Genomic DNA, 23,672 nt, shown 5'->3' with positions numbered 1-23,672 from the left:
ACATAGACATGAAATGTTTAAATGCATAAGTAAAAAGTTCATGGGGGGGATATGACACCCTCATCTCCTCCGTGAGCACGCCCCTGGTTGAGACGGTGATTGTTATTATAGCAACCGATTGCTATAACAAGACATATACATATATCGATGTATCTAAATGTAGTGTAGATATTCTTTGATTTTTTCAGTTGCTTCACGCATTCAAAAGCTGAAATGATGAGATTTTTTTCACGAAATTCAATAATGAAATGACTGGTAGACACGGCGTTATGAATAGGCAAAGTAGGTACACCATTTTCCAAAGGTTAATAATATTATTATTATTATATTGCATTAGGTTATTGTTATTAGAATATTTTTAGGTTAGTAGTACATTATGTGAATATCTCCTTACAAAACGTTAATATAAATATATTAATATCCTTCGACGTTGCATACAAATTTTAGGTAACAAAAGAATTGCACTCGTCGGCAAAATGACAAAATAGCTCAGCCGCTTTAGCCAGTGATAACATAAATTGATACATTTTAATGGTATTTAAAGGCCAATTTTGTTTTTGCAAATATAATGAATTATACTTATAAACTTAACGGTAGGCTTAAGTTACCACCTATATACATGCTCACATACTGCGATCTTCTATCACTACAATAACATTTATTTTATAGTGATAGCATATGAGGAACATAATATCACATATAATATTCATGTTATCATTATTATGACATTGTAGGTTATGTAAATATTATAAATATTATACAACACTCATGCGTTCCGCGCTAGCAATATCTACTTTGTTAGTTACACGCATAATAAAATACACAGACACTTATTTAATATACCATATTTGGATGGTTATTTTATCGTACCTATTAGGCATAATTAGGTACAATTATTATTATTAATTATTATTATTATTATTATTTTATTATTATTATTATTATTATTAGGTACAATTGGTGAGCCATCATAAAATTCAAGAAAATATATTAACCTTTTGAATGTACTGTTTTAACAATTCTCTACAAAAATTTTTATCACAAAATTTAAATTAAAAACTTTCTTGTATTTTCTAAGAGATTGTCTGGTTCTCGGTAGACCGTTTAATAACATACCATTGGCACGGATTGTATTTAAATACTTACGATCATTGTGATTTTGCTTAGGTCATCTGGCGCGCACCCCGAATAGTCGGCTTTCTGCCATTCGGTTCGGTTGGCGGCGGTTAGCACGCACGTACGTGACGCGTAACTGGTTGACCTATTTTTCGGACATTCCGATGACGCCGATTTCCCGGCACCGGTCAACGGCCACACTCCATCCGCATCGCAATGTGCCATCACGTTCGTGTTAAGGACGTCTACGTACACAGTGGCGTTACGGCTGCCAGCCCGGTTAGAAGCTTCGCATCTGTACTCGGCTGACGACTGTAAAATGTGCACACGTACGCGATATTAGACAATTGTATAATAATAATATCTTATATAGTCTTTTGGGTTTGACAAGAATTAGTTTGTGTTTATGAATGAAAAGATTGAAGAGGTGTGCATAGTGTATTTGACCGCGAATTTCAATATTTGTTATACGTAGAGAGGAATCTAGAATTTCAACATAATATCGTTGTGGACATATATTGATATACTCGCGTTTATGTATATAAATGGAATGTGTATACAGAACTAAAGAATAATTTTTATTAGAACGTCTCAAGATACAAATTTTACTATAGATCTGAACAGAATTATTTGGATAGACCGTCCCATGACAAGATGCTTACGAATATGAATATTAGTGTTTTTTAATCATATACTCTTACCGTTATGTTCTTCACGTACAGCACGCTACCTCCACGATGTAAGTCTTCCCAGTATACGTTCTTGTCGATTTTTACCAAACGCATATCACTATCTAGCCACGTATTCCCAAATTTCGTAAATTCGTTTTTTAAAAAACACATAATCGTCACGTTGTCACCCTGTGGGTAACGATCAGTTGGTATTAAAATTTAATTTATAGAACTAAATATCAAAGTATGTATTAAATTACCGGCTTAACCGTTACGGACGGTTTCATTATGACTTCTGGTAGAGGGATTACGGTTAGTGCGACTGATTGACATTGTTGGTAAGAATGGTCTGACACCTGGCATGTAAATTTCCCAGAGTCCAAGATGTCAGCGTGTTCGATTACTAACATTGAAGACTTATAATCGGGTTTATCCATCTTTTTGACTTTTGTCCAAATGTTTCTTATATACAAAAAAAAAATCGTATTTATTCAAAGTAATATTTGGTTAAGTTGATCGTTAATATTTTTGGGTTAATTAAAATCTTTTTACAGTGTTAAGTTAATTCCAAATTGTTTTATTTTTCTTTAAGATTTGAGATAAATATATTTAAGAATCAATAATTTTTTTTTTGATAGAATTTTATTAAATTCTTTTAATTTTTATTATTTTGGTAACTGAAATTTCTAAACAAACTATACTGAAGCTGATATTTTATTAATTATTAATTTATTTGTATTGTAGTAGATCTCGAAACACTACACTTTTTTGGATTGAATTAAAGTCATGTTTTAAATTTACTTTCATTATTTAGTATAATATATTATAAAAACAATTCAAATAATTTTAAATACTTAACCCAGTAACGAAATAATAAAAAAAGCTGCAAAGTAAAAAGTAATTTAAACCATGAGTACCTAATTTTTTTTTTTTTTTTACACAGAAATACTCAACTAATCTACTAAACCTTTATATATTTAGGTGTAGTAACACTACGTAAATATCAAATTATTTTACAATTAATTTTCATGTTCATTATGAAGGTATTTTTAACTAACAAATACAATGTATTTTTTATATCTTTTTCTAAGCAAAATATGTTAAGTCAATTTTATTATTTATATTAGAGGAATTTTGGTTTATTTTGGTATCTATTATTTATTTTAAATAAGCCATTATATTATAAATTTATAAATTATATGAACTATGGAGCTATCTTAAATTAATGTTCCTGTAATTAATTTAAATCTAATCGGTTTTATATGATTAAATATTTTTCTTAAATTATATAATATGAAAAAAAAAAAAAAATTAAAAATCCAATTATAAATTATACCTGGTTGATATTAACGTATTAATTGGGATTCCATCTTTAAACCATTTGAACTGCATATCTGACGGTCCTTGAGCTATGCATGATATAATGAAAGGTTCTCCTTCGGGTATGGAATCTCGATTTTTATTCACGTCCATTTTCTACAATAGTCAATGAGAGTACAACTCATAAATTAATTGAAAAAAAAATATAATAATTGTTCACATACATTTAACCACAACGATGGTTCTTGCTGAAATGATAGCGCCGTTTTTACCAATGGTATAGTCCCAGATCCGAGAGAACCATTTGATATCATATGGTTTAGTAAGTCTTGTACAATTTTCTGATCCGATTTACGTGAATAAAATTCAAAATGTACATCTCCAGTTTTGGGTCTATATATATATTCCACGGTAATATAATATAATATAATATTAGTTATTTGATTTAGTGCCATAATAATTCTAAATTTGGTGATAGTACTTGGTACTATATATGCATAAAAGGTGACATAATAGGTGTCGTGAAAAAAATGTTATTTAATTTAAGTACATAGTTTTCACTTTAAAAAAAGTTAAGAATCTAAAAAATCAGATTAAGTTAAACAACAACAGTTTGAACATTATATAAAATACATCCAATGTGTTGTAATAGTAAGAATACAAAAGTCTTGAATTACAATTGAGTTATTATATTTGTATTTTGTATAAATAAACATAAAAAAAAACATTTATGATTTAATTAGGTAATACACTATGTTTTATTATATTTAATTTTATCTATTATAGGAGTTTAAAACATTCAAAACATATATTATGTATGAAACTATGAACTGACATTATGATATTATTAAATAAATATTTATATACTGCATAGTCACGATAACTGAATATTGAATAAAATTAAGAATGAGAATACATAACAAAAATAGAAAAATTGAATTAATATTAATATATTATTTAAAATATATTTTATAGAACTTATTAGTTTATTTAAATTATTCAGAAATTCAAGTTATCATGCCTCAATTGCATGATTTTACCGTACAATGTTTGTTAAGTATTATAATATAATTTTTTATACGTACAAAATCGATGTAATTCTTAAATCGTATGGTTCATGTGAGTTCGCTGGTAATTTCAAGTGTTTTCTGAACTATAAATAAAAAAAAAATATATCATGAAAAATATAAAAATGAATAAACAATTTCAAAATTATTTGTTAATGATTATTTAATTTTCTTATTTTGAGTCTATGTAGGTGTACTCTGATCCTAACTTATGTACGGTATTTGGATAGATTAATAACGTGTTCTCCGGCTGGAATGAGATGTATATTTACATCTTATTTGTAATTGGTTGCATGTGTTCCTGAGAATGGTGACAATAATTACGCGCATTCTGTTTACTATTGAAAGGGGCAGGTGAAATTCTCATCTCTGTCAATTTGTCCACAAATCAAGTAACACTGACACTGACTTGCCCGTAAACAGAGATACAGTCAAACTAAAATTCACAAAGGGGTGTGTTTTAGATTTGTTTGTTTATTTCTAGGCGAAGTCGGGTGATTTAAATAGTATTATATAAGTACGTGTCGTAGATTAAACTATTGAGATTATTACGGTGTCTCACAGCAGCTTAAAAAATTATTTATGTATTAGGACATCGCGCTGAAAAAAATAATGTTGTGTTCGCCTTTCTTAAAAATCTCAGACACCCGAATTACATTTTGCAGAGACGATTTATGTAAATACTCTGAATGTTTAATTTTATAATCTGTATTAAAACAATAATGAAAATATAAGTGGGACGCTGTTAAAAAGGAGGTTTAACGTAAAAGGCGGGAAAATCCGTTAAATGTACATCGTATTATATATCTATAGTATTGCACACTGCACAGCTTGTATACATAATAATCATAATATTCAAAAATAAAATCTAAGCTATATATCGACTGCAAGAGATTAACATACTTGGAATTAGGGAGCCATATGATGATATCTATCGGACACATATAATACAGAACGATATTAAAGCGATAATCGTTTGTTTTAACCTATTTAACGATGTATCATCGGATGTAACTATTTTTCACAAACTTCTACTGTATAAATCATTCTTTTGTTATGAAACACGTTTGGTCATAAATTTGAAGTATAGAAAAAGAAAGCGTTATTATTGTTATTATATTTTTTTTCTGAAAACTATTCAAAACGAACAATATATTATACATTATATTTTATTCTTATTTTGTTGGTTCGGAAATAAAACATTTAACTGTTTATGGTCTTTTTTTTAGTATATTATATACATATGTTTTGTTTATTTTGTTTTATTTTTGTCTTATTGTTTGTTTAACCTTAACAATTTTAGCTTAGAATGTTGGTTTTCAGTAAAAAAGACTATAGATTTTTTGTTGTAACTGACGAATATTAATGTTGTTTTTTATATGTAAACAAAAATTTGCATTTTTTGAAAAACATAATATTATATAAATCTATTTTTGAACATGGATTTTACATAATTAAATTGGTTAAATTTATGTTTACAAACGTACAAGTGAGATATAACTAAGAGTGGTAAAATTCACTTTTTCAAATTATTTTTATTGTTAAATAATAAAATGAAAAAAAAAATGATTTTCTTTCTTGTAAATTAATCGCAATATAGAATGTATAAATTAGAGGGAAAATATTATCTGGACCCTGAACGAAGTCCGTATTGTGTAAATGTGGATTAAATTAGATTTTGGTTCAACCCATTTCTTCAACATATCTGACTAGATTACACAGAAAGTATCCACTATCCCAGTAACACTTTTTATAAAATCACTGATCCGTCGACAATAAGTGCTTACGACTGCTAGAAATTTCGAATCAAATGCCTGAATCGCTTAAATGCCATATCGTATCATCCTTTTACTACCTTTCTATTTCCTTTAAATTATCCATTTCCTGTTTCCTTTAAATAGGTTATACATGATAATATATATCCCAATATCAACTGGTTTTTTTTCCTTTCCGTTATCTTAAAGACAATTTTGTTTTTTTTTTTTTACAAGAGGCTATCCTTTTTTCGTTCGAGAGTTTTATAAAATAAAAATCATGGCATTATGTAAGCTTTAGAATTAGAAAACTTAAAACTATATAGGACATTCTATACAACAAATAAACCAATAATTTAGAGAGGTGGTAAATTATTAAAGTTCGTCGGCTATGTGGTCACTGAGTCAATTGATTTTTGTCAGGAGTTTTTCATACTGAAGAGATACTTTCATACTTAAGTACCGGTAAACCGTTACCATTTATGTAATACTGATGCGAAGGACAGGTTATACGGAGTATTGATATTGTACGTCATATCGATATAAAATAATACTCTATTAATAATTATCTGGAATAAATGATATATTTTTGTATCTGCGCAGACTATCAAATTATAAAATAATTATAATAATTTGGCAAATTTCTTGATAGCTGAATCAGTTGATCAAACGAAAAATATAATGTCAAACGATTCTGGTTTAATGGATTAAATTAACAATATAGTATATCATTATATGATAAGTCTTTAAATCGGTATTAAATAAAATTATGATAGTTTATTGAATACAGTCAATATAACAGTAAAGTTTAAAGTATAACAGTTATTTTCACGAAAAATATCGTAATGAGATGTGTGTCAAGTTTATTTTGTCCTTTATAGAATAATATTTCAGGATAAAATTGATGTTTGCAAAATGAAATAATAATTATATTATAATTATTATTAATTAATTAATTATTATGATATTTAATTGTTGAGCAGGAAAAGAGTAAAATGTACATAAAATGTTTTTTTTTTTCAATTTATAGGTGGATATTGTACGTTATGAAGGTATTAATAAGAAATAATATAAATATGAAGTTTAATCTTAAATCTTAAACAAACAATAATTGAATTTCGTATAATAAATACTAATAAAATACTAACACAATAATATATTTTATTATAAATTTATAACATACGATGAATACGCTTTTAAATTCGTGGAAAAAGTATATATATAATTCTCGATTAACCACGGAACGTATCAATACATATGTTCAAAATTTAATAATTACTCCAACAAATAAAATCATAAAATAATATTTTTTTTTTAGGATCTAGCCGTAACGTAAAATTGGTTTCGTTACTATAATTTTCCAATTACTTTTTTAAATATGATATGATATTAATAACTATAAAAATAATATTTTAATGAATCTATTTAATATTTTCGAACGTATAATTTATTAGATTATGAAGACATAATGGACATCTTTATACTATTCATTGATTTTTCTTATAGTATTTAAATATTAAAATAAGATTACAACTATTCTTTTTAGTTATTATTTACTCGTATATATGATTAATAATTCAATTTAATAGTTAGAAATTTCTTTTTACTGAAGTTGGTAGTTTTGGTTATTATAATATATTATTACATAATCGTGTTTACACGTATAAAAAGTTTTGTTCATGCATCGTCACTAGGGATTGAGGATAAGTTAGAAACAACAATAACACATTTAGGAGTCTAAGTCTTATTTACAAGTAAGTATTTTATTAACATAATAACGTCACCATTATTCTATTATATGTATTTTTTTATGTCTGTTTAAAAAATTTATTTATTCTCCAATAATTGTGAAACGAATGGTATAAGTATTTATTTCTATATCAGTCTTAGAACTAAGGAATATTTATTTGGATAAAAATCAGTTTATTTCAAAATTACGTTTATATTTATTATATATTCCCTATATATATTTATTCAAATTTTTATAAATGCGTTTATGTGTAGTATTTGCAGAGAACTAAAAATATAGTACAAAATAAATAAAATAAAATAAGTACACGTAATAAATATATTATATATAAAATAATTGAAAGAACTTGAAAATAAAATCTAATAAATAGGCTAAAGGCAATAGTTTAGAAAAATAACACGTTCCATACATAAAAAAAAAAACTAAATAAACATTAAAACAACATTGAAAATCGTGTTACAAAAAAATATTTTAACGATTTATTTTTCTAAATAAGATAAAAAGATAAATATTTTTATTTCAATTATTTATTTATTAATAAATGCAGAACACTGACATTAACTTATCACGATGTAGTAAAAAAAAAAACTTCAACTTCCTGCTTGACAATTCACAATAAAAAGGTTGCTTCTCAATTGAAAAATAAGGTTTGCATCACCCCAGGACACTTTTTATATGATAAAATAAATCAAAATATTTACAAATAGAGTGATAAAGTATAGTTGAAAATTCTAAAAACCAAAATCTGAATACATTCATCACCCTGCATAAGTATAAAAACTTATAATAATAATTTTTATTGCAACTATGATATTATTATTTTATACAGTGTTGTTTATTTTATAATATGTTCAGCGCAAATGGCTGGTTTGTGTCGTACATTATAATTGTATACGCCTGCGGATTGAGTAAATGTTCTTAATTCATATTATATAATATGTAGAATATTACGTATGTACCTACAGGCAGCTTAATGTATAACCACTATACCCCCTACCAACGTTTTCAATGAAATTTCCACGCGGTTTAGATTTTATACAAATATAATAGTGCCTATAATAATAATATAATACGCGGTTACAACAAGGGTGCCATCTAGTCATTATTATTTATAGAGTTATGCTTGGCGACGCACACACGCACGGCTGTACCGAAATTGCCTACTTGGAACGCCGGCTAATTGACTGCTCATGTCATTACGGTCAACTCGTCAATGTGCATAAACTTAATGGTACCTGGGTTATAACTTATTACAAGACATGTAATGATCATTATCATTTTACAATGTGAAACAGTACGCGATATATGTAGTTAACACGAAACAGGCTATAATGCGTACGGTACTTACAACATTATTAGTATGTTATAATAATAATATTATACAACAACATTATGCGCCACAAAAGGTTTTAATTTTGAGAGGAAAATACATATCGTGATGTACTTGGTCATAAATGATGATATATTCATTATTTTTTCAAATTTTTCTGGAAAATAATATATTATGTAGGTAAATTACTCCAAAATCTATACATTATTAATAATCATACTGACTACATAGGTTCTATTTTCGTAGAATATATTGGAAATATCGGTACAGTCGTTAATTATAAATATAATCAATACAGCAGTAAATTCATATTAAATTATTAAAACGATAATAACAGTGCACTTGTATTTACATAATATTCATTCAAGAAAAAAATTACAGTACCTATTGTTAAATAAAAATTCAATGTGCAATGATTTGATTTGATTTTTTTTTGCCTTTTTTAATTCCCCAGGACGCCGCCAGATATGAAGCAAATTTAATTTTTAATTGTTCATGTTAAAATTTTTCAAGTTTTATCAAATCTAAAATCTAAATATATTGTCCAGATTTGTCCCTTTTAAGATTGGTACTTTCATATTGCTACGAAAGTTTTGCCCGGAGAACACAGAGAATAATTATGGAGTATAATTAAATTATCGATGGAAATTATAAAAGCATTTTCAAATGTTGATAGTAGATGTCCCACGGGTTTTGAAGTTTTAATTTCTTGGTCTAAAATCCAGTCATTTTGAGTTGTTTTACAAGAAAATCGCCGAGTAACAAAACTTAAGTACTATTTACATTATTCCAAATTAGATTTGATATTTAAGAACATAGTATTTTAATAATAATATGTTCACAATTAGTGAAAATAAATTAATATTTCATAATACACAGTTAATTGTACGTGTATTGCGTATACTGTTTGAGTACTAATGAATGCTGCTTGCTTTATACATAATATAATATATAAATATATACATTCAAACATGCATACTTACATACCTAAAATGTTTATACATAAATATAATTAATGTATTTTAACATTTAGAAATAATAAACGTTACCGTTAAGGAAAGTACGACTAGATTTAAAAGAAGTTCTTATACAATCCTTATATTTTACTTAACGATTTATTATTAGTACTTCATATAATCATACATTTTCTTGAAAAATAGTGATGATATTATTTTACATAAAATATGAAGTTGTAAAATATGATGCATGACAAACACAATTTTCCTAACAATCACGAAATTAAAACTATGTTCTATCATAATATTGTCCATACAACGCTTATATTTTTTACACATTAACATGATATTATTCTCTAAATTATTTAGAATAATTATATATTTTAATGTATATAAATATAATATATATATATAATTATATTTATAAATTATCTTAACTTCACCGAAAAAAGTTTTTGTAGAAGTGTACATAAAGTAATAATAACAATCATGACATATTATTTTGTGTCTTGGCGAATTTTCTCTCGGTTTGGTAACATGACGGCGTACCACATAAATATGGTCGTGCAAAATAAATTGTACATGACTCGTTTGTCGTTATAAAAAGAATGGAAAGACAGAAGCATTAACAAACAACGCGCCATTTGGTCGAAATAATTGAATTGACAGGTGCGGACACAGAAAGAAGAAAACGAAGAATACTATTAACAATAATACACTTTAAACGCATTATTCCAGACCAATTTAAATATTCAACATGCCTGAAAATATAATATAGGTATAGCGGGAAGACTAATTCACAAAAATTTGCGGGGAGATAATAAATAAAACGGACTTACGGTAATCTACAGTGACATATATTAAGTAGCAATTCTCAATCACACAATGTACCTATTATAATACGTACTCAGTATCGACGTCTATGTATTATTATGTTTTACGTAACAACAATATAATTACGGTTTGATATAGGCTACACGTATACACATTATAATATTATATACGAGTATATTACACATAGATAGCCGTGGAGACCAATAAATTAATGAATACGAACGCGATATTTCATAATAGTTATAGGTAACCACACACAGTTGAACGACAATTTGTAGAAGTTGACATTATTATAATAATAATATATATTATATAAAGCAACAGCATTCATTATTGACATTCCTACGGTCGCATAATTGTCGCTGAGAAAATTAATCTATGTTGAAACAATATACACAAACATATACACACGCGCGCATATATAATATACATATATATATATATAAAAACGAAAATTTCGCCTGGTAATAATTATACTATAGATTGCGTGAATGCCATTTTAATAATAATACCTTATGCATATGGCGTTGCGCGTCTCAGATACGACAATAGACGGAGCACACCCGAGTATAGTAGAATTAAATCCATTGCGTTTGACGAGTGAAATTTTAAAGTAACGTCACGTAGTTTACAGTAATTACCCCATAGGCTCTCGGTGAGGCCATTGCAAGGGAACTCACTTAATGTCACATTATCACAGTATTTTGTCAGCAGAACAGACAAGCCATCATAATATTCTATCCACTTAAAATAAGTTTTACAGTTAACAATAGGTATATTATTTTAAATTATTAAACGAGCCGGTACGCTGATTTTTCTGTAATGTCCGGTTGGCGGCGTGGTATTTTTAATGACATAATAACATTGGAATTATAAATCTGAAAATCAAAACAATTATCGTCCTCATCGTCTTGACGAATAAATAATTATTGATCTGGTACGGTATTTAAAGTCTCCCTAAAAAATAAATCAAATATTTATTATACTTATGATAATGCAGTTATGAAGTGCACGTGCGTCGTGCACATATTAATGTCACAAAAATTTAACGATTCTAGTTGTCATTCATTTTATATTCTGAATTGAGCGATGAAAGTATTAACTCTACAATAATGTGATTTTTTGAGTATATGTACATCATAAGACTATAAAAACTTATCAAAATAGGTTAAATAATGTTTCTATTTAAAACATCAGGGTTGGTTTTCAGTGACAAATTGAATATCATTGGTGCAAAAGTAAGAAGTTTTAAAAAAAATTGGGAAAAACCACAAAAAATAGACGAAAAAGCAGGAATTTTCACGCAAAACCAGTTTTCGACATAATCTTTTTTTTTTTTTTATATATAGTTGTAACTCAAAAACGAATTACATACTATAAATACTTAAAATTTTCACAAACATAAAAAACATAGCGTTATCTATTTATGGTTAAATTTTCAAAATATTCTGGATTCTTTGGGCTATTTATAGAAAACCAAAATTTGGGTGCCCAAAAGATCTTGAAAATTTAATACAAGGTTTCTTATAAGTTATTCTTTTTTTAGTTAAAAACAAATGAAAAATCGTTATTCACAATTTTTTTTATAAGGGTTTAAAGTTAAAATTTTTATGAAATATATCAAAATCGCGAAAATTTGCATGTAATTTTGTAGTTGAAAATTCATACAGTATTTACATTTAAAGTAACATAAAATGTCCATTAGCTGTAATTACAATTTTTTATTAATACTACATGCCAGTCTGTGAATTACAAATTAATTTCAGTTTGATGAATCAAAAATTTGAGAATAATTTATTTTTTTTATATCATTTCAACTGTTGCAATATAATGTATACATTATACTATATTATACTACCTATATACATAATTTTTTAATTTACTTAAACTTGGATCATATTTATAAGATAAAGTAGTATTGTATAAAGATCCATTTAGGAGCTAGTTCACTAAGAAACGGTCGGAAACAATCTTTGAACCAATTTTCATTTAGAATATGTTAGAATCTCATTTAAATAAAAAAAATATTCATTCCACAAACCATTAAATGTTAGTTGGTAACCCGAGGATTAACATATTTTTAGTCCACGTTAATTCAATACACATTTTTATGAAAGCCATAAATATATTAAATTTGTATTCCGACCTTAATTTTTCCGTAAAAAGCAAGTGACCAAATGTATACAAAAATATTGGTTTATATATTTTATTTATTATTAAATTGTGGGTGTTATCATTGTTTTTTTTCAATGGTGATAACATGAAAAATAATATTAAAAATTATAATATTATTTTTATTATTATATTATTACTAATAATATTTGTACTTGATAATTTATGATAAGCAAAATTGAGCCAAGAATTATCAAAATAGTATCTATTCCGCTTAAAACATACATTTGTTGTTTGAATTGGCGTTTTCTGTACATAATTTAATTTTGGGGGTATTCATAGGCTGACAAATCGTTTCTGTTCAGAATCGTTTTTCGTATACAACGACACACCCATTATATTGACCTACTCTATATCCGAGGTCTACTGTACAGTTGATCGTTACCCACATTTTTAAATTTAAATTTCCATATTGTTATATCGTTTTTTAACATCGGCCATCATCGATATATATTATATATTTTTCTTAATTATTATTATGCTTTTAAGTTTTATAACGAAAATGTAATAGGTACCGAAAAGAAAATTAAAGTTTTCACGGAAAGGTCTAGGTTATGTGATAGTATCGTACTTTGAGATTTTTCAAAATTTATTGATCTATAAATGTTTTGCATGGTTTTAAATATATATTTTTTATCGTTTCAAATCATATATTCAGAGATATTATTATATTATCGTAAAAGTGAGTTGAGTTTTTGTACACATAGTAGCAATATGTATTCCTCTATATATTTATGTATAAGTACGTGCGAATACTTAAAGAAACGGACGGACGTGAGAGATCGAAAAGCGTCCAGCGGAAAAGACCATAACACGGGTGCGTCATAAATCGAGGATGTAGGATTTTATTTTCCTGGCACGCGTTGACAACATTTTAGTAGAGGCATAAAGCGCTGAAGAGTGCGGCTATGTACGTAGAAAGAAATTAGAATCGACGAAAGGATCGAATATTGTTATTATTATTGGTGATGTTAAAATCAAAAGCCGGTCTGGAGTGGTCGCTGCCATTTTAGTTTACGATAATGTTCAACGGGTCCATATTAACATAATAATATAATATGTATATTCAGTGTGATGTACACATAAAAATTATATTATTTAAAGGGCAACACGTTTGTTTAATCTCTAGATTTTTTAGTATAATTTTTTAGAAACTAAATTAAAATTTTTATCGTAACCATTTACACCAAATACCTTATATTTTTCAAAATACAAAACAAGTTCATGATAACCCTACAACTATTATTTTATGTTCCAAAATAGAATAGATGCTCCATTACTATAATTAGTGAATAAAATAAAATTAAATGATACATCATCGTACACGAAAAACGATTTTGATCGGAGACTGTTCGTTTACTATAATAGTATAATAGGCCTATATTTCTATTGATATTTTGATATAATATATATTTTAAACTGTTATCAGTAGTTTATTTTTAATATTTTTATACGGTAGGTTATACTAATTTTTACAAAAAATAAACCATATATAGTATATAATAATAATTATACTATTATTTTACAAGATATATCGTTAATATCTAGTTTCTTGAAATAAATAGCTTAAAAATAAATATATATACATATCCAATTTCATCAAACATTGTAATTATATTGTTTATATTATAAATGTCTATTTAAAAAAATTAATAATTATATATATATAAAAAAAAACAGTGATTAAAAATGTAATATTAAGTTCGTCACTAAACGAAGACCTATCCATTATTATAGTGATATACTCGTAATGACAAAATATACTAAAAACTTACTATATAGAACTACAGAAGAGTGAGTTACCTGGTATGTTAATTACAAATTCGTATTACAATATAATGAAAAAAAAAAAAAATACAGATAATCTTACAATTACAGAAATGTTAGTCGTGCAATGGAATAATAATTATAATACATCGTTGGCCATATTTTATAAATTCCTTCCGAAGACCACTAAAACGATATCTATTTATTTATGCGGACCGATAGGATTCCGCACGCTGCGCTACGTCGTGGCTGTTTTTAAACATTAATTTTCTGCTCACGTCCAAAAAACGTACAACGACCGTAGTGGTAAATATTATATTATTATAATATTTGCTATACATATATTTATAAGCATTATAACATATTATATGGACCTGCGACGGCAGCACATTTTCTCGCCACCGTTGAAATTATTAACGACGTTGGACAAAAGAGAATCCGGCGGCGGGCGTAGGTACGAGCGAGTTTGTTTGTTTCATTACGTAAGCATTGTCGACGACGACAATATTTTGCCAAGACGATATAATTAAAAATAAATACGTTGTAAACATTAAAACGCGACGGACGTTGTTTATTCGGGAACACGCGGTGGTTCGCGATGGTCGCTAATTTTCCCGACGAGTGGAAGCATAAATAACCGCAACAAAATCGGATGCGCACGTAAACGTAGCAAAACATGTTTGTTCAAAGACGATACAGACAGACGCTGTATAATAATATGTTCATTATAACAGTAAATAGAACGTTAATAGCATATTATATTATTTATAAATAAATAACAAACCGAAAGTTCAATGCAATATTGAAAACTAAACGCTACGAATGCGTACGATGTAGTTGTACAGGTACCATGTTTTTGGTTAATATTATACTGCCTACACGACAGTCGTGTCGGTTCAGTAATTCTCCAACGTGATATTGTATACTTGTTTACTTATCTCTAATTAATGGATAATATTAGAAAAACCTAAGGAATTATAAGAAAAACCTCGTGATTTTTATAGGTAGATATAGGATCTCGCAAAGACAAACCTATTGTATTCAACGTGGTTTTAAGACAAGTGTTTTAAATATTCCTATATTTTATAATTATATAGTTGCCATTACACAAACTAAACTTGTACATTATTATGGATACATTTGATATTGGTTTTGGGTATTTATAAAATTTAAATTAGCGACCATAGTTTGTACTTTTGAAATCAACACATATTAATATTAATCATTTCACATCAACGTGTAAAAAATGTTAATTACTGTTTATATCACAAGCACCGCAATGCATAAAAATTAAATTTTTTCTTAGCCCTCGTTGAATTCTATATATTTTACATTCATGCAAAATTATGTCTTTAAAACACCGATTATTGTTTATAAAGACTTCTAAAGTTTCCGAAAATTAATATACTTATTACTGCATACTATGAATGTGTAATTTAAAACTACCCATGCACGTTCAAAAAGTTAACCGAAATTGAAATAATTTATTACGTCAATAGTTTTAACTCATTGGGCTCAATTTGAAGTATACATTTCAAAACAACGAACATAATCGTAATTTTCTACTCTTAATACAAGGTGTTTAACTTTCTTCGGTGATTTTATTCTATATAGTAGCGGAACACTTTAAAGAAAACAATATAAACAACAAATGCACTGTGTATAGTCCATATTTAAGTAAAATTATCTTCAAATGGACACGAATTTTATTTTAATAAATTTACTTTACATTTTTTATATCAATACTTAAATTAATAAGTACAACATTTCACATAAACCATAACATTAACAATAATACATTGATTTATGCAATTAAAAATATAAAATACTATTATTGATTATAATAGTGCATAGTTATTTCAATCCCTATATATATTCTTATTTTTATAGTTTTGAACTATCGGCACTGTATAATTTTTAAATTACTTTAATTTATCATCAAAATAAACAAATAAGATATTTTATATAAATTTAAAACAGCGCCAATTAATGAATACGTAGGTACATTTTAATAAACTTTAAAAATCATTTAAACATTAAAAATTAAAATTACATAAAAAAAACATTTAAAATATTAAAGCACGCATACAATTGGTTTAAAATAAAATAAAAACTTAGGTACTGAAAATTAAGATATTTCATATTATATTATGTACATTAGTTCATTTTATTATTGCAATGTAATTGCTATTCGCTGTACCAAAAGCATCATATAATTCTAAGTTATTTATTTTTATTTATTGCAAAATCGATTTAATAATAATAACAGTTTAACCAAACCTACGTCTGAAGTTAGTGAGAATCAAATAGACTTATTATTTGCTAACAATTTGATAAAATTGAAATGTATAGGTTAGGTTAGGTTTTCAATAAATTTATATTCAAAGTATCCTTTGTATGTGCGAGATATATTTTTAAAATATAAATCTAATATTGACGAACGAACGCATTATTATGTACTCATATTATGTAAATTATATAATGCATTATATATTTATATATATATATATATAAGTTACTTGTAAATATTTGCAATTGATTGTTAAATAATAATTATTTAGTAGGTGCTTACTACTTTGTTTGTATGAAAATGGCACTAAACACAATTAAATAATTTTTTTTAATTAATTAATGAATTCAAATTCCTATCAAAATTTTTTGTTGTAATAGAAAGATGTATTACAAGACGCTGCTTTTGAATTTCCATAGCTACGTAGGTATTTATTAAGGACATTACAAATTAATCTTTTTTAATCAGTTTATTCATCGTTCTGTAATTAAATTTACCATTTTTTCTTCATGTTTCGGCTCAAAAAACGATTATAATTTATAATTGTAGATAAGAATATTTATTATAATTATTTGAATCATCCAAGCGAAAAAAACAAATGCAATGTACGATATAATAACAGCTGGTGTGTTATTTAAATAATACTCGAAGGAATATGAAATGTCTAAAAGCTATTATAATACACATTGTGTAATATCTATAAATGTGTATAAATATTAAATATATTATAATGATATTATATAATCCTAAAGCTAGGGTAGTGTATAAGAAAACCACCACATTTTGGGTAGTTTTATCGGTTTTGCGGACATTAACTCATAACCGTACTCGTTTGGCTCCCGGTACTTTATTTTGTATATTCATATGCACCTACATTTTATATATGTAGGTCCTTATAATGGCACATGTATACCTTTTCAATATAATAATAATACACATGTACGTATAAATAATACAGTAAGTTGATTCGTCCCCCATCTCATAGTCAAGACCGATTAATACCAATTATTGCACATGAAACAATATACAATATTATATGTTCACAAAATGACAGCTACGCTGATAAACCATTTTTTATCATTATTTTTAAATTGTAAATTTAGAGTTTGGTATGGATATAAAAATGGAAATTACAAACTAAATATTGTATTATTATTAATTAGTCAATCAGTCAAATAAGTCACAGTACCTACTAGCGATAATTGTTGTAAAAACTTTATTTTGTATTTTTTTCTCGCTAATCTCTTGGGGTTGTTTGTATATTAACACATTCAAGTACGACAGTATACAATTTTATTTATAATATTTTGGTTGAGGAAATAACTAATATAATATTGTGATCTCGTTATCAATTCTTGTTTTAGTACTTTTGTCAAAACCCTAACGCTAGTAATACGATTGAACCTTAGGGTTTTACTAGTTTTCACTATCATAGAAATGTAATACGTAAAGCTAACCATAATCGGATACACACGTCATGTCTGCTGTTTATTTTTATGTCAATTAAATAACCACTAAGACCCTCTGAAATCGATTACAGCCACTTATCCGGGGCGCATCTCATGTACCATCAACTTATAAAACATAAAAGCAACTTTTGCTGTGCATTACCGAGGGGTACCGTATTTTTATCTTTCCATACTATAATGTATTAAACCTAAAATAGTATTTTATTTTTTTTTCAAAATATTGATAACAGTCCGACAGAGTAGTTTATTATTGTTTGATTATAGTCATTGGTCGTACCATCACCGACCAACCATTTATGTGCACGTCGTATGTATGAACGATTTCTTTAGGTTTTTGATAACTTCAAAATGGTCTTATTGAATATTTGTTTTTTTATTTAACACTTAATTATTAATTTTTAGTTTTTTTAAAACAACGTTCAGTGTCATTAAGAAAAATATTCTACCAAAACATTTGATACAAAAAAAAAAAAAAAAATGAATTCTAATAATATTTTACTTAAAACTTTATAAACACTTATAACACTTGTAATAAGAAACTGTTAAACATTCTTATTTTAGCACAGAGAAATTATAAATATATGATGTGATTTGAAATTTTTTTAAATAAATCCATAAAATCATATTTTTCTTTAAAAATGTTGGTGTTAATAGAAGTATTTTGTACATTTAGTTCTTCTCCGTCGGCTTCTTTATATTTGTATATTGTATATAAAGTGAAACAAATAAAATTCATTAATTCAGAATCTATTATTAAAAAAAAAAAAACATTTTCCAAAACGTAAAATAGATTTTGAAATAATAAGTTTTGTTTGATAAATGAATCATTCAATATATATAATATATATATACATATATATATATATTGATGTATGGTAATAGGTATGGAGAGAATTCGATTAACTCAGCGAAATGTTCATTTGGAGCTATTGAGTGTAGCCCGTGACCACATGATCATATTATCTCCAAGTAGTTTTTGGCAGCGCACGCACGACCGACTCGTTCAAAACCCGCTAAATATAAACGGGTGGTTTGATGCCACCGCATTATTTGGCGATATTTCCGTGTCGGTAAATGAATCGAAACGAGCTTTAATACAATGTACAATAATAATATATAACCTAACTAACTGGCAGATGACATCAATGTTAATCGGTCATGTTGATCGAATCCGAAATCATCAAGTGTGTAACATAGGTAGCTTATACCATAATATATATATAGGTATTTTATTTGTTATGATTAGCTGTCTTTTCATTAAATCTTCTCAGTGACAAAATATCACAAATTTTAGTGTTTATATCGATTATCGGATAATTTCAATGGGGAGCGAAATCCATTATTTTAAAATAGTTTATGAGGTTAATAAAATACATAATATGCTTATGCAATAAAACGTGTAGTTTATTTTTGTAGGTACTTCAGTTTTTCTACGAAAATCATATTTTTCTCACATTATAAAACTTTTGAGGTAGGTTCTTCTGCTATTATACTTCAGAATAGAGTTCTTAGAAATTACACTTTTGATCGTATTTGAATTTTATTTTACAGTACGTGTGTTACAGCCGACCGATACACACGTGTATTATCGTCTGTCGCTTATCGCATTTATTAGCTCCCGATAGCAGTAACCAGAACTTCATCACAATCAATGAGGTATGTTGTATAACTACGGTCCCCCCTTCGGTAGTTTTTAATAACACCCTCGTTGGATCCTCGTCCATCATGATAGTCGATACTGTCAACAACCCACCCCACACTACATCCCACACCCATCAACCAAATACAAATAAAACCTTTGCAGAAACCACAGCAAACTCATATTTTCCAAAAAAAGATCAAGCAATAGTCTTCAACACGATTCAAGATGTGCCACAAATTGAGTATATCAAAGCATTCAGCCAACTAACCCCCCCTAATAATATAAAATTCGCATCACGCATTTCAAACAATAGGTTCTGCATATACTTCGCAAGCAAAAACATAGTCGACCAAATAATCACAAAACAACCGTATATCACAATAAACAACACTGAAATATCTTATCGCCGTCTCATTAACCCAGCTAAACGCATAATTATATCTAATGTCCAACCGGTCATACCACACGACATAATCGCAAAAGCAATTAACAATCTCTCAATTAAAATGGTAACACCAATTACATTTATGAAGGCCGGATTCGCTAATGACGAGTTCGGTCATATAGGAAGCTTCAGGCGTCAAATGTATATACACCCTGAGCACAGTGACAAAATTCCGGGCTCCATTCTATTACAATTTGACCAAACTGAATATCGCATATTCCTTTCTGACGACACCGTGACCTGCTATTCATGCAAACAAACAGGCCACACTTCGAATTATTGCAAAAATATAATGGAAAATAAAGCTGACTTAGTACACTTTAATAACACAAACACCACTCCAATTAAAAACGACACGGACCCCAATAAACTGATAGCACAAAATGCCGTTGGCGACAACACTGAAACAGATATAAGCATCGGAAAAAATCCCAAGGATACAAATACCATCACACACACCACACAAGACCATACCGTTCAAGAAAAAAGACCCGCACCATCAACCTCGAATAGTAGCTACCTTGAGAACACCCCTACTTCAACCCCAAATGACCCCACACCATCATCAATAGAAACTACAAATATACGGATAAACACTGGTACACTCGCAAACAAATTAAAAGAATCTGTCAAAACCCCCCAACCTCAGCCCAAAAAACCAAAGCGTTCAAATTCAATCGAACAAATATTAATCAAACTGGATGAAGCATTACTACCAGCAAAACCCGCTTTTGAGAAAATACCACACCTTAAAATCGACTTCAACCAACTAAAACATATTATTGAAAACACACTCACTGTGCAAAACCCCACCAATATTTTAACGCCATTCAATTTATCAGCCATGGAGATGATCGAAATCTTGGAGACAGTCCGCCCCAAAATCAAAAGCCTATGCATTAAGAACAGACTCACAAGACTAGCCAACTTATTGCTCGAGTCGACTTCCCTTACCGAATCCACCTAACTCCTCCCAACACAACAATAATAATTTACAATTTTTTTTTTTTTTTTTTCTTTTTATACATTGCATTTTAAATAAAGTATCCTATTATGAAGAACCTGAATATAATACAATGGAATATAAATAGTTTCATTAAAAAACGCCCCGATCTACAATTAATAATACAAAAATATTCACCCATGTGTATCAGCCTCCAAGAAACTAATCTTAAAAACAATTTCATACCCAATATCAAAAACTACAATATATTTTACACCAATCGACAAAACTGTATTCGGGCTAGCGGTGGAGTCGCCTCTCTAATACACATTGACTATCCCTGCGAACAGATTCCAATCCATTCTAATCTAGAAGTCATCGCGGTCCAGATAACACTAGAATCAAAAATCTCAATATGTAACATATACATCCCAAACCAAACATCTTTTAACACATCTGATATAGACAACATCATCAAGCAACTCCCCAAACCATTTATTCTACTAGGAGACTTTAACAGCCATAGCGAATACTGGGGCTCAGATATAACAGACGCCCGAGGCAAATCAATTGAAAAAATCCTAGATAATGACTCGATTACATTACTCAACAACGGCGAACCTACCAGACTTAATCCGTCAAACGGTCATTTTTCTAATATTGACCTATCCTTCTCAAGTGTGTCGCTAGCCCAAAGAATATCTTGGTCAATTCTACATGAAATATATGACAGTGACCACTTACCTATTCTAATGACACTCCTGTCCACCAAAACACTGCCACCCCCTTCCTCGTACAGATGGAAGTTAAAAAATCCGGACTGGTTTTTTTTTAATACCCTAGTTGATTCCTTTATGCAAGAAAATCCTCAATCCGACACCAGCACAGTAGAGGACGATATCACTTTCATCTCAGAGTCCATTATCAGAGCTGCGGAAATCGCCATAGGAAAAACATCCAACTCAATTAAAAGAAACCTAGTCCCATGGTGGAATGACCAAATAAGAGAGTCAATAAAACAAAAAAACAAGGCACTCAAAACTTTCCAAAGCTCAAAAAACATGTCTGACCTCATAAAACTTAAAAAACTCAGAGCGAAAACTCGATACCTAGTCAAAAGAAGTAAGACCGACACTTGGAAAACTTTCACTTCCAGTCTAGGAACTAAAGCTGACCCAGCTCTGATATGGCTTAGAGTTAGATCACTCCGTGGCTTCTCCAAGAACCACAACATTCACATCATGAAAGACACAAAATTGTGCACCGATCCCGACGAAATATCTAATCTCTTAGGAGACTCCTTCTACCATAATAGTTCGGATGAAAACTACAATACAACTTTCTTTGAAAATAACGTACATATGAGGAACCAAAATTTTATCTCTAACATCAACCCACACCTTAATGAACAGACAAAACTCAACTCCCCAATTCAGTTAGCTGATATGTACAGAGCCTTATCAAAATGTAATAGTCGAGCCCCAGGACCAGATGGGATACCTTATAAATTTATCCTCAACCTCCCTATGACCGCCTTAAATTCAATTGTTCAAGTGTACAACAAAATATGGTCATCTGGTCATATATCACAAAACTGGAAGCACTCCATAATTATTCCAATTCTCAAACCAGAAAAAAACAAATTTGAAACTAAATCATACAGACCTATATCTCTCTTGAATACCATGGCAAAGATATTGGAAAAAATTATAGATTCCAGACTTAGATGGTTTCTTGAAAAAAACAATTTCTTGGATCCTCGCCAGAACGGTTTCCGAAGACATAGAAGTGCCACTAACACATTACATGACATTCAAGAGGAAATACATTCAACACTCGAAGCAAAACAAATGATGGGCCTCATATCCCTTGACATATCCAAAGCGTACGATACTACATGGCGCCCTCGTATCGTAAAAATATTGTCAAACATTATCTGTAAAGGTAATTTATTTAACTTTATTCAAAATTTTCTTACCGACAGAACATTCCAGGTGAAGTGCAACGAAAAACTGTCGAAAATATACGTCCAAAACAATGGCGTACCTCAAGGATCTACACTATCGGTATCGCTATTCCTATTAGCGATTAATGATATACCATTAGTTATACAACCTCCTGTTAAGTGCACACTATTTGCCGACGA

The 23,672-nt window shown here is 28.4% G+C and overlaps 1 protein-coding gene across 2 annotated transcripts in view; it reads right to left on the bottom strand.

Annotated features, from left to right (window-relative positions):
• Positions 1 to 23,672, bottom strand: part of LOC114126804 (uncharacterized) — a 198,508-nt gene that overhangs the window by 17,130 nt on the left and 157,706 nt on the right. For both annotated transcript variants that reach the window (XM_050199229.1, XM_027990821.2), the window contains 6 exons: positions 4,193 to 4,260; positions 3,332 to 3,500; positions 3,124 to 3,263; positions 2,048 to 2,249; positions 1,818 to 1,976; positions 1,147 to 1,428 (listed from right to left, as the gene is read on the bottom strand). In XM_050199229.1, coding sequence (XP_050055186.1) covers positions 1,147 to 1,428; positions 1,818 to 1,976; positions 2,048 to 2,249; positions 3,124 to 3,263; positions 3,332 to 3,500; positions 4,193 to 4,260 — 1,020 coding nt within the window. The remainder of the gene's footprint in view (positions 1 to 1,146; positions 1,429 to 1,817; positions 1,977 to 2,047; positions 2,250 to 3,123; positions 3,264 to 3,331; positions 3,501 to 4,192; positions 4,261 to 23,672) is intronic.

The sequence above is a fragment of the Aphis gossypii genome, chromosome 1, assembly GCF_020184175.1.
Source record: "Aphis gossypii isolate Hap1 chromosome 1, ASM2018417v2, whole genome shotgun sequence".
Taxonomy (NCBI): domain Eukaryota; kingdom Metazoa; phylum Arthropoda; class Insecta; order Hemiptera; family Aphididae; genus Aphis; species Aphis gossypii.
This window is presented reverse-complemented; position numbering and strand designations above follow the sequence as displayed.